At 41.0% G+C, this 14,296-nt stretch overlaps 1 protein-coding gene across 1 annotated transcript in view; it reads right to left on the reverse strand.

Annotated features, from left to right (window-relative positions):
* Positions 1-14,296, reverse strand: part of KIF26B (kinesin family member 26B) — a 472,460-nt gene that overhangs the window by 269,771 nt on the left and 188,393 nt on the right. Inside the window, exon 3 of the mRNA XM_040351064.1 lies at positions 13,645-14,181. Coding sequence (XP_040206998.1) covers positions 13,645-14,181 — 537 coding nt within the window. The remainder of the gene's footprint in view (positions 1-13,644; positions 14,182-14,296) is intronic.

Raw genomic sequence — 14,296 nt, forward strand, 5'->3', positions numbered from 1 at the left:
TTTCTTGTATGGACTGTTTACTTATTATGATTTCCTTCTGGTTTCCTTAAGCCCCATACACACAATTGGAATTTCCAATGGAAAAGGTCAGACGGACTTTTTCCATCGGAAATTCCAACCGTGTGTATGCCACATCGGAGTAATTCCATCGGGAATTCCAATTAATTCCATCGGAGTTTACATAGAGAACATGTTCTATTTTACTCCAATGAATATCTGTCGGAATTCCAAAGTGAACTTGGTCGGACAAAGGTCTGATCGTGTGTACAGGGCATGAACCTGTCACAGCCTGGGCAATGAGCAATGTTATAAAATAATAAATAAATGCATGTACTGTAAACCTAAAAGGCACAAGCAGAGATCACTTTTATTGGAACTGCACCTCCTCCTCACATCTCTCTTTCACACATTATAAACGTTGTACGTTTTTACACAGCTTAGTTTGCACATCATATTCAAAGAGGAGCTTCCGTCCCCCCAAAAAAAAAATTAGTCAGCAACTACAAATACTATAGCTGTTGACATTTTGATTGACGGTTGAGTGCTGTCCTTAACCAAGCTGATTCTTCAATCAGCTTTGGGTCCAGGCACCGGGATGTTAACTAAGGGAAACTGTCAGTGAAGCCTTGTGTCTTCACAGATGGTTTCCCACTGTTCATGTGCGAACCTCTCTATGTTTTGTGAGTGGTCCCGCAGTCTTTTGGGACATGTAATGTGTCCCAGAAGAAGGAGGGTGAACTTCTGCTTGGATCACTGCCGCGATCCGACCAGAAATGGGAGTGGGTACCTGTCAAAGCCCCCCCCCCCAAAAAAAAAGTGCCAGTCCTGTTTCAGTTTACAACAAAGCACCTCAACTAGGCAAAGCCTTTGTCTTTGACAAAAATAAATTATAATATACATATATATATAGTATTTTTGCAGAGAGAGATACATGTATTAAAAGAAAGTTGCACAGTGCAAACTTCCAGTTGAAGTAAATTTGGATTTAACAGATGAACACAGTTATTGCACTTTTCATGCATTTGGTTCTCATCCAATTTGATCCTGCCAGATGAGGGTTCTCTGAAGTAATTCCAATCCAGTATATGTCCTGTAGAAGGTTAAAATTGACCCCACACTCATATAAAAGACCTTTATTTTTGGCAAGGTCAAATCTTAAAGTACAGACACAAAGTTCCCATGGCCACCAACGGCCATTTTTCATACAACCGTAACATTTCCTTTGGGTAAGTTTTCTACTGATATGTGAAGTACTTTTAAGGAATGAATAGCAGGATTAAGTGGTATCCTGTCACAAAGTTAAAGTATTAGATTTATTAACAACTGTGAAAAATGATAAGATGCTCAGCTAACAGTATTAAGCACTACGCAGAAATGAGTTGGCCTGCTCCTACTCTGCAATAAATCTGGGAAAATCAGCACTTTGCTGTCGCTGCTAATATGCTTGATGTTTCCTGTACTACTTTCTCTGCTGCATCTACAATTTGTATTACAGAACATTGTTTTTTAGTGTCACTTTCACTGTAACACTTCTTTCTAAAATGAGACAACTTTTTTTTTAATAGCTGGCTGCAACCCAAAATGGCAAAAAATACCCTTTTAAAGTGTATGGATCTTGGTTTAAAAAAAATATTTTTTTTCTTTCTTCTTGCTGTCTGTGCCCTGTTTCCTCTTCCCTTCCTAATGATGGAAGAGGAAGTGAAGAGAAATCTTCGCAAAGTGAGGGTCGGTTTCCTCTCATACAGTTGTCCTTGGAACAGAGGTGTTTCCATTGGAAGATTTACCCTCATCTCTTGTTCTGGCTGCAACTCTAAAATTCTTGGGTTGTCCCCAGAAAAGTAATAGATGGTGAATTTTACAATGCGGACACTGGTTCTGGTGACCTGGGAGACCCCAAGGGGCTCCCTTAATTTGCAGGAATTTTCTCGAACTACTTGTTTTGGCTATGGAACAGGAAGACAAGGGAAATCTCCGCAATGAGACACAGATGACAACAAATAAAATTACAGGGGTTATAACTACTTTAACAGCAGGTCTAACTCTTCCCTAATCTAATGTTGGCCATACACTAGTTGAGTTTCAAATGATCATTCATATGAAAATTCTATCAGAACAATTGATGACTTGCTGAATTTGATTTGAAAACTAAAAAAAAATGTTTGCTTTTAACTATGAGATTTTTGGAGGGGATGGCCTTTCCCAAACAAAAATCACATTCACTGTTAAAGAATTAGTTTGTTCAAGAAAAAATTTCCATCCTGATTTGTAGAATTTTATTTGTCACTGGGGTGGAAAACAAATGTTGTTTTGACCCCACCAAACAATTAGAAAGTCGATCAGCTTTCCTAAAGCAAGCATTTTCTAATGAAGTTCTACTAGTCTATGACCAGCTTAAAGTGTAATTCACATTTACAGAAAATCTGTAAGGTTGCCTTACACTGGATCCCCGCCCCCCCCCCCCCCCGCTTTCCGGTCTGGGGATTTGAAATCCTCCTAGTTTTCTCTCCTCTCATTGCAGCGCTGACAGGATGGGCTAGAATGGCTCTTGTCTGTACATGCTAAGAGGTACAGATAGGTGATTGAGTCGAACAAGCAGCAAATTTTACCCTTAACATCTTCCCCTTCGATATTTAACTCCTAAAGTATGCCCTTACACTTCACTCCTCTTCCCATTCCCAACAACTAACATCTAAGCAGAACTATAAACTATTGCCTATTCTGGACTTCATCCTGCAATGGGTGCCTCTGCGTCAATAACCAGCAATCCCACACCAAGTGCTTTGACATTTTGTCACCACAATTAAATGAATCAAAAAAAGACTAATTATCAAAATACAAAGTAGAGGTTTTCTACCGACATACTGTACATATGAATCCTAGCTCTTGCTGATTATGTGAGTGGTTGCTATGGGTTACATCTGCAGCTTGTTAATTACAGAAACAAATCTAATAACGATTGTATATAGTTCTAAGATGATTATTTACTGCCTATCACATGATATAATTAAAAAAAATCTCGCTAAAGTATCGATTAATGTAAAAACTTGAGCCCACGCAAATCCTGGGTGCAGTAACAGTCTCTTCAGGAATTGTGGCCAGCGAGGAGACATATTGCATATCTTGTGGCTGACTGGCTTCTGGTCCAGGCTTTTTGGTCTGTTGCATACCTTTTGACGAATCATAAGGATGCCAAATTGGTTCTACTACATTGCCCTATCTTAGGCTTCTTCACATACCAACAAAAATTTGCATCCTACCTATTTCTGTCTGCTAAATGGACCATTGCTCAGGCCTGGAAGAAACCATTGGTTCTGTTTCAGGGAGTAAAACTTTGCATGACCGTTTTAATGGATAATGAAAACATTTCCAGTATTTAAAGGACTCCCATTCTCAGTTTCTTAACATTTGTGAACCTTGGAATAACTACTCCCTACCTTCTCTACATCCGACCAGTTAAGGTTGGTTATGATGTGATGCCTGAGGGAGCCTTGTGGATTGCGCCCCCCCCCCCTCCCTTGTCTCCTTGCCCTTCCCTCCTGTCCTTTTCGTTCTGGTTATTTGTCGATTCGGCATGTTATACGACAGGATCTCCGGCCCTGGGGAATTTACTAGATTATGAACACCCTAATGTTACCCCAGGATCCCGAACAGTTAGCTGTATCTGATTTATTACATGTTTACTATTGCTATTCTGTTTGACTAATATTCTGTGTTATTGTGTTGTCCCCCCTGTGTGGATCAAATTGAACATATTATCCCTTGAAAACAAAATACACACTATTGCACAGAATGTAAAAACTTGGACACAATGGTGTTTTTGAGATGTGCATTGCTTTAGAAAAACATATACAGGGAGTGCAGAATTATTAGGCAAGTTGTATTTTTGAGGATTAATTTTATTATTGAACAACAACCATGTTCTCAATGAACCCAAAAAACTCATTAATATCAAAGCTGAATATTTTTGGAAGTAGTTTTTAGTTTGTTTTTAGTTTTAGCTATTTTAGGGGGATATCTGTGTGTGCAGGTGACTATTACTGTGCATAATTATTAGGCAACTTAACAAAAAACAAATATATACCCATTTCAATTATTTATTTTTACCAGTGAAACCAATATAACATCTCAACATTCACAAATATACATTTTTGACATTCAAAAACAAAACAAAAACAAATCAGTGACCAATATAGCCACCTTTCTTTGCATGGACACTCAAAAGCCTGCCATCCATGGATTCTGTCAGTGTTTTGATCTGTTCACCATCAACATTTCGTGCAGCAGCAACCACAGCCTCCCAGACACTGTTCAGAGAGGTGTACTGTTTTCCCTCCTTGTAAATCTCACATTTGATGATGGACCACAGGTTCTCAATGGGGTTCAGATCAGGTGAACAAGGAGGCCTTGTCATTAGTTTTTCTTCTTTTATACCCTTTCTTGCCAGCCACGCTGTGGAGTACTTGGACGCGTGTGATGGAGCATTGTCCTGCATGAAAATCATGTTTTTCTTGAAGGATGCAGACTTCTTCCTGTACCACTGCTTGAAGAAGGTGTCTTCCAGAAACTGGCAGGAGGACTGGGAGTTGAGCTTGACTCCATCCTCAACCCGAAAAGGCCCCACAAGCTCATCTTTGATGATACCAGCCCAAACCAGTACTCCACCTCCACCTTGCTGGCGTCTGAGTAGGACTGGAGCTCTCTGCCCTTTACCAATCCAGCCACGGGCCCATCCATCTGGCCCATCAAGACTCACTCTCATTTCAGCAGTCCATAAAACCTTAGAAAAATCAGTCTTGAGATATCTCTTGGCCCAGTCTTGACGTTTCAGCTTGTGTGTCTTGTTCAGTGGTGGTTGTCTTTCAGCCTTTCTTACCTTGGCCATGTCTCTGAGTATTGCACACCTTGTGCTTTTGGGCACTCCAGTGATGTTGCAGCTCTGAAATATGGCCAAACTGGTGGCAAGTGGCATCTTGGCAGCTGCACGCTTGAATTTTCTCAGTTCATGGGCAGTTATTTTGCGCCTTGGTTTTTCCACACGCTTCTTGCGACCCTGTTGACTATTTTGAATGAAACGCTTGATTGTTCGATGATCACGCTTCAGAAGCTTTGCAATTTTAAGATTGCTGCATCCCTCTGCAAGATATCTCACTATTTTTGACTTTTCTGAGCCTGTCAAGTCCTTCTTTTGACCCATTTTGCCAAAGGAAAGGAAGTTGCCTAATAATTATGCACACCTGATATAGGGTGTTGATGTCATTAGACCACACCCCTTCTCATTACAGAGATGCACATCACCTAATATGCTTAATTGGTAGTAGGCTTTCGAGCCTATACAGCTTGGAGTAGGACAACATGCATAAAGAGGATGATGTGGTCAAAATACTCATTTGCCTAATAATTCTGCACTCCCTGTATGGTCCTGGATGACCAGGTCAACACCACATCCCAAGAAAGACAATGAGACTATAAAATAAAAAAATAGAAAATAGACTATAAAGTTAGGCTGAACACAAAGCAGCACAATCAGTACTGACAAAAATGAATTCTTGAAGAACAGAAGAGCATCCAGCCAGTAACTGCTCTGTCAGTACAGCCGGGATGAATTTCTGCAGTGTCAGGTTTAATTCATCCTGAGCGGCTCAGACGATATGCGGAGAGACAAGTAAAGTCGGGACAGTTGGGGAGCTCTCAAAGTAAATTTTTTACTGGTCATATTTAAAGAACATGCTTTATGACTGCGCTCCCTGCTGTGCTCACAGATAAACATAGCAATAATTTATTATTTATGGGCAAACGTAAATGGTAGATTACTTCATCAATTTACCATCCCCAGCCAGATGTCTTGAATAGATCAGGATAGTTTTCTAGACTGGGTTTAATTTAAAATTAGACATAGTATCCCATAAGTTAAATATACTACTTTCAAACTATTAATTGCACTACAGAATGTCAAGGTCCTCAATCATCTTTTGTAATCAATGTATGCAGTGGGAAAGAGTAAATGAAGTAGATATTGGTACAATAAGTAAAATATCTCTGTCTAAACTGAATTCTTTGTCTGTATGGGTGGGGCGTTCACAACATGTCATTAACCAATAAATTGTCTCTGCGTTTGGATAGTATTACTATATGAAGTCAGGGAACTGGAACATATTGAAACATACTATGGTGATTAGAATTACTAGTCTACTACAAATAAACTTTAATTTATTAGCCCCATACTAAAATGTACTGATCAATATCAAGAAATGTATTTCTACACGCAGTGTAAAGACACAAAGACCCAATATTCAAATCTTTTCTGTGAAAGCTCACTTTAATTGGTAGAGCATTAAGGACTCAGCCACTAGCGTAGTTCTTTTTAATGGATTTTTTAGCCCAGGTTTATTAAAAAAAAGCTCAGAAAAAAACAAAATCAATATGTTTCCTTTGCAGGGGTTTACGGGGGAACAACGGATCATCAGCCTCTTGGCTTACATATACATCACCACAACTCTGGCCTTACTTAGTCGTTGTCTGTCTCTTACAGACTGTCCTCTCACAAACACTTGGTCCATACACTTAGCAGACCCCTGATTCTCTGGTTCCCACATCGCTATTTGGTGCAGCCCTCCAAACTCCTTGATAGAGACCTCTGGGGTGGAGCCCTTGACCATAGTCATGATTCTCCTAAAAGCCCAGAACAAACCTGCCCAATTTGTGTTCTGTGGATCCTAAATCCAGGACCCAGAATTGGAGATTTCATCCCTCCCAAATCTCTACAATCTCCAGGCTCCAGGGATTTACCAACTGATGAGGAAACTGAAAAGCCATTTCCTCTTAATGACATAAGTACCCTGGAGCCCCATCAACCTGTCTGGATGAAAATCCTGGGTAATAATTTCTTATTTATACCATGGCAGGTCACACAAGTCAGATTTCTTACAGTTATTTTGTGACTCAAAGTTAAATTTTGTGTGCATTTTTTCTGAAAATATGCATATTTATAAACAGTTGTGGAAAAATCATGCAACAAAATAGTTGCAACTGCATCTATTTTATTTTTTTCACTGCTTTGAGAAAATATATAATTGTTTGGGAGGTTAGTAGTTTTCTAGCAAAGAAAATGCAGATTTTAACATGTATGTGAAAAATTGCCCCAGTAAGTGTTTAAAAATCATCTGAGTATTGTAAATAGTACCCATTTAGTCCTCAAATGGAGTTACTTGTAATAAACTTTCAGATTCTGCACACAAAGATTTCTGAATAATATTACTGCATTCATTGATCGGCCCTGGGTTTGAAGGTATAGGCCAGTGATGGCGAACCTTGGCACCCCAGATGTTTTGGCACTACATTTCTTATGATGCTCATGCACTCCGCAGTGTAGTTCCAAACATCTGGGGTGCCAAGGTTCACCATCACTGGTATAGGCAAACAGATCAGTATATGCCTCATGATATAGAATTCACTCTTCAAAAGTGTAAATTTCTCATCTAAAGAAAAACATTTTTTTTATAATTACGTGACAGCAAGATTCAACTAGAAGCTCCAGATAGGACTGAAGTATTATATTAATTTTCACACATTTTACTTAATAGAACTATACGGAAATTAAACACTTTAGTCATCCTAAATAAAGCATGACACTAAATATAATGATACAATGTTGTCAACACCCTAGAGCTTTAGAATCCCCATAATTAACTTTCTTTGCACTTAGTCATAAGATTTGTCCATTTGCACAATTAGGCTTTCTTAACCTAACAAGACCAAGTCTTAAAACCTCTATTCCAACCAGACTGTGTCCCAAGGGAAAAATATTAAGGTAATTATTTTTTTTTCATAAAGCATGAGAAAAATGTCACAAGGGATCAAATCAGACTATAGTATTTAAAAAGTGAAATATAACAAAAAAAAAAAGTGTTACATTTTATATGAGCTCCATTTGCTCTTTTAGGTCCCTTTTGGAGTTTGGATAAAGCAGGGATCACAAATGTGAGAAGTAATTAGCTAATTTACTGTGATACGAAAACTTGACTGATTTCTTGCTCGGGATGAGGTCAGCTGATGCCTTATGACTTAGGAAAAACTGCATATGTAACTTCCACAGCCAATGTCCCAAGAAGAGAAAAAAAAAAGGAATTATTTAGAAGATATTCCTTTTAAACATGGATAGTTCGGGTTCCCTGTAATTTCTTTCTTAAAAGTGGTGTTCCGGCAAAAAAAAAATAATTAAAAGCCAGCAGCTACACATAATGCAGCTGCTGGCTTTCAATAAATGGACACTTACCTGTCCTGGAGACCAGCAATGTCGGCACCCTCAGTTTCCATCGGCTGTCGGGTGCTGCCGCCGCCATTGCGGATAAGGGAAACCAGCAGTGTAGCCTTTTGGCTTCACGCTGGGAACCCTACTGCGCATTTGTGCGAGGCCCGGCTCCTCTCTCCTATTGGCCCCGTGGCCCAGGGGAGGAGGAGGGAGCCCTGCGGTGACTTCACAGGCCGCAGCCCAGACTCCCGAAAGTGGGAAAGGATACCTGTCAAATGGATGGATGTCCTGTTGTTTATGACTACATGCTCAGGACAAGAAAATTACATTGACAATACTCTGACTGCTTGGCATACATAAATTTTTTTTTTTTTTTTGTACGGACAGGAATGTTTTTTTTAAACTGTTATAGTAAAAACTTAGCTTTGTGTTTTTTAATTATTTAATTTATTTAATTTTTGGTTTCATCTGCCTGGAAATTGCTCTAATTTTCATGAGTACCGTATATACCATATATACTCAAGTATAAGCCGAGTTTTTCAGCACATTTTTTTGTGCTGAAAATGCCCCCCTTGGCTTATACTCGAGTCACATTTTTGCGCCTGATCTCCCGGACTTTGGGGACCCGGTACTGGCCGGCTGTAGGTCCCCTGGGCCCCACTCTTCCTCTACAAGTGTGCAAAGTTTGTTGTCCGGGGGACCTACGGCCGGGGAGCACCGATTTCTCAAAAACCGGGCACCCCTTCCATAGACTCCCATGTTAAACGTAATTTTTCCGGTGACTTTGGGGACCGGGTACCGGCCGGTCATAGGACCCCTTCCATAGACTCCCATATTAAACGTCAGTCTAGTCATGGACACAGTGAGGCATGGGCACAGTGAGGCATGGGCACAGTGAGGCATGGGCACAGTGAGGCAAAGTGAGGCACAGTGAGGCATGCAGATGGACACCCTAGGCTTATACTCGAGTCAATATGTTTTCCCAGTTTTTTTGTGGTAAAATTAGGTGCCTCGGCTTATATTCAGGTCGGCTTATATTCGAGTATATATATGGTAAAAGGGAACAATCCTTCAATGACCACACTATTGGAGCAAAGCAGCACACTCCACACTAAAAGTCATAGCATATAAGGCTCATACAGGTCATATAATTTGTGAAAATCAAAATGGCTATAAACTTGCATTAGTACATGATCATGCTTATTCAACGGATTAAAGAATTATGTGCAGCAACCCATAGCAACCAAATAGTATTTCTTCCGCAATGGTCTGACTAAAGAAAACTGAAACCTACTATTGAATACTGCAACTTGCCCAACCCTTAAAGCGGTTGTATACCCTCTTGTGAAACATGCACCTACAGGTAAGCCTACATTAAGGCTTTCCTGTAGGTGCTTGCCTACATGGTTAAAGAGATATTTGTAGAAAGGCAGGCGCCGATGTCTGCGGTGCAGGCGCGCCAAAGACAACGGCGCAGGCGCACTGAGCGCGGCGGCTCTTGAATGGGAGCCTGCCGGAAAGTGCTGGAAATGTGCGCATGCGCGGGGATCATGCTGTTCCATGCCCATGCGCAGGATTGACGTCATCGCCGCTCCGGCCAGTCACAGTGCCGGAGCGGCGATACCCGGAAGTCACTCCGGGTATCATTGCGGCGACGGAGGACGTGTCCGAGGACCGCTGCGGGGACTTCGATCTAAGGTAAGTAATTGATAATGGGCTAGTACGCTTTAAAGCGGTTGTATAGCCGCAGATTTTTTTTTTAAACCTGTAAGGCAAAATGCATTATGAAACACTTACCTTAGAACGAGGCGTCAGCAGGTGATCCCGGTCCACACTGAGGGAACTGTCATTTTCCCTCGGTGTGTCTTCCGAGTATCGCGGCTCTTGTGCTATGAGTGGCCGGAGCCGCGATGCCGCAGACTTCTTTCGGCAGACTTCTTTCCAGCGTCTGCCGGACCTTCAGCCGGGCATTCAGAGTGCATGCGCCGCTGACATCAGCAACTGCCTGCAAAGGGAATATCTCCTAAACCGTACAGGTTTAAGAGATATAGGAAAAAGTAACAAAAAAAAGGGGGTATACAAACGTTTTAATGAGACAGGATTTTTAGAAAACATGCAAAGCAACCATTGCTTTTTTTTTTTTTCATTTTACCCACTTCCTTTGAGTGTTCATTTTTTATTATACCATTTTTTTTTTTTTTATATTATGTTGGTTTTCTGTCTCAAAAAAGTTTTTCAATTTTAACAACTACACAGAGATAAAAACAGTGGGCCAGATTCACGTAGAATCGCGGTGGCGTAACGTATCGTAGATACGTTACACCGCCGCAAGTTTTCATCGCAAGTGCCTGATTCACAAAGCACTTGCGAGAAAACCTCCGCCGGCGGCCTCCGGCGTAAGCCCGCGTAATTCAAAGGGGCGTGTGCCATTTAAATTAGGCGTGCTCCCGCACCGGACCTACTGCGCATGCTCCCTTTTGAATTTCCCGCCGTGCTTTGTGCGAAGTGACGTAATTTTTTCGAACGGCGACGTGCGTAGCGTACTTCCGTATTCCCGGACGTCTTACGTAAGAAGGAAACTTTACACAGCACACGTATGTGCTGTGTAAAGTTAGGGCACCTAAAACGATGACTAACTTTGCAACGGGAAACTAGACTAGCAGCGACGTAGCGAACGCGAAAAACCATCGTGGATCGCCGTAACTACTAATTTGCATACCCGACGCTGGTTTACGACGCAAACTCCCCCCGGTATTGCATCCTAAGATCCGACAGTGTAAAACAATTACACCTGTCGGATCTAAGGGATATCTATGCGTAACTGATTCTATGAATCAGTCACATAGATACTCTGAGAGATACGACAGAGTATCTGAGATACTCCGTCGTATCTCCGCTGTGAATCTGGCCCCAAGGGTGGGATCTTCATCCATTATGCTGGTTTTTTTTCGGCTATTTTTTTAGGTTGATGGAACAAGAGTCATGGGTTGGCCTCTACCTCTATTAAAGCCCTAAAGAAAACGTTTTCAAAATGAATACGCCATGTTTTGCAGATTTAGACACAAAGCACTGGCAAGGAAGAAATCCTACAAAGATACACAATGATCTATGTAGAAGATGGAAAGGGTTAACTTTAAGGGCACTCAACTATTTCTGACAGGTCTCAGCAGACTGGAGAACATATATATCATAACTGGGGGATGCCCACACCAGGAGCCATTCAGTCTAGCCGGCATCATTGGTGATTAATAATAAAAAAAAAAAAAAAGGCAGCAATTCTACACCTGTCACGGATTCAACACACAGCCCCCAAAACAAAGAAATATTATTGAAAAGTAAAATGCTACCAATGGTTTCTTTCAGCAGAACTTGGTGCTTTACAGTTCAGATATTAAAGGGTCAGTCCACCCAAAGTACATTTTTCTGTTTTTGGCAGATGCTGGAGATTTACACCACCTGATAATTTCCTTTTCTCCTCTATTGGTGCAATGTGTGTGCTTGAGTGTGACCGTTATGATGGATTCTCACTCTCCCTGGAGTGTTTTTATATTTATTTCATATAATGGACATTGCATCGGAGGGGGGATATGCTGGATAAATCTCACTGGAGAAGTGTCAAGGACAGAAAAGAAGCCATGTGCCTTTAAACAAAAGCATAAGTCATTCAATTGTTATTTTCTATGCATTTGTGATGTGTGTTTTGTGTAACTTTTAATGTTTGAAGCAATCAAAATTGTGGGAGGTATTGTATCAACTATTAACCTCCCTGGCGGTATGATTATTTCAGAAAAAAAGGTGCTGAAAGCGGTACAATTATTTGCAAGGAAATTTGGCGTTTTATACTGTAGGCCTGTAATTCTTAGGAATAACTAACTTAAATCTGACCAAACAAGAGTCTAGTAGGCATCCCGGGTATGACATTTTTTTAAAAACAAAATTATAAATTATAATATAATAAATAATTATAAATAATTATAACAAATAATAATATCATTATACTAAAAATTATTCAATAATGTAATCAATTTAAAATCACTGAAATTTGCTCAGTTGCAGAATTGTCGCTGTCATTACTTTTATTATTTTATGACAAATTTCCCCACAAATCGCTATCGCACAATTCTGCAAGTGATTATAATTTATTATCGCTGTTTTCTAGCTGCTCTAAAACCATTTTTGACATAAAGGGACACTTTTGGTTGCTATGGACAATCTACAGTTTGCAGGCAGAAAGAACAGTTTTTATTATATAAAAGTACATGTAGGGCACTGTTCAGACCACTAGGGACAAGGGGGGGTGTGTATTTTTTACATACAGTACTGTAATCTATAACATTACAGTATACTGTATGTATTGTGTTTGTTTACCTTTTTGAATTTGGCGCCGTTCTCCGCCCCCGTGCGTCGTAACGTCGCAGGGAACGGAGATCGGCGGCACACAGAGGCACTGTGTGAATCGAGCGAGGACCCGCTCGCTCACACAGCGCGGTGGCATCGCTGGATCCAGGGACAAGGTAAGTAAACCATGCCTGTGGATTCAGCGAGGCGAGCCCGAGTCTGACTCGGGGTTACCGATCGTAGCCAAAAAAAAATTCACCCCGAGTCAGACTCGGGAAAACCGCCAGGGGGGTTAAGCCTCGTACACATGACCGGTTTTCTCATCGGGAAAACTGCCATGAGAGCTTTTGGTTCGGGAATCCCGGCCATGTGTATGCTCCATCGCAGTTTTCCCGACAGGAAAACTGCCAGAAAAAAAAAGAGAGAACCAGCTCTCTTTTTTCCCGCCGGGATACCCGGCGGTCTTTTTCCCGGCAGTTTTCCTATGTGAAAAACTGCGATGGAGCATACACACGGCCGGGATTCCCAACCAAAGCTCCATCGCAGTTTTCCTGTTGGGAAAACCTCTCGCGTGTAGGGGGAAAAACTTACCAAGCAGGTTCTTTTCCCCTCGGGATTCCCGGATGACTTTTTACCGCCGGGAATCCCGTACGTGTGCACTAGGCATAACAGAAACAGAGAAATGCCTGTCTGCTATCCCCAGAAGGACATAATAGACATTCTTTGTAGAACTCCAGTCATAAAACATCCTTGACAATTGTACCATGTGTCATTAAACTGTCTGCAAGACCATTAAAGGACAGTGACTTTTTTTGTAGCGGTATGAGTGAAATGATTGGTCATGTACCATGATTTCATTCTGATACACTGTAAGGGACAAGTACTCACAGAGAGACCAGCCATTTAACTGATGTTCTGCTAATTGTCAACTTTAACCAGGTTTTGGCAAGAAAGTTTAAAGGTATTTTTTTCCAGTAAAAAGATCATTATAGCAAATGTGTCATAGAAGAAAGAAAAATCATGTAATATGTAACATAAAAGCATAAAAGAATACCTACTTGGTAAGGGTAGAGGGTCACACCATTGGTTCTTGACAAAGACCAAGAACCATCAAGATACTGATGAGCTTGAATGGCTACTGAATTTAAGATGTTGCCGTTGTTTGGGCTTGTGGCCATCTGAAGACTGGCTTTGGCTTGATGTGAAGGAGACCCATTCTTTTTATCTTGGCCGTTGGCAAGCCCAAGGCTATTAGGTTTTCCGCTGTGTTTGCTAGCCACAAATCCGGGGTAACTGGGTGCGGTATAAGGGTTTGGCATGTAAACCCAGTCTCTCGGCTGATGGCTACCCATGTGTCTTGGGCCCACAAGGGCTGGAATATTAGAATGTCCCGGAGGAGATCCAGGTGAAGCTGCGTCATATTGTTCAACATTAGTAGACTGTTCTAGGGTTGTCACCATCTGGATAGCTTCCTGTTTCAGCTGGTTTAGGTGCGTGGCACATATATCACAACGGTTGTCTCTCTCATTCCAGGACTTTCGGATGGTGTTTGGTACTTGCAACTTGTCGTGTATGCCCGATGTGATAGTTGGATCCTGAAAATGTAATAAAGGCATATATAAAAAACTCATAAAGTAAAACTACGAAAATATCATCAATAAAATGCCAAGATAAAAGAAATGGTCCTTGGTCAGTTCTGATTAGAAAAAT

The sequence above is a fragment of the Rana temporaria genome, chromosome 4 (genome assembly GCF_905171775.1).
Source record: "Rana temporaria chromosome 4, aRanTem1.1, whole genome shotgun sequence".
NCBI lineage: Eukaryota > Metazoa > Chordata > Amphibia > Anura > Ranidae > Rana > Rana temporaria.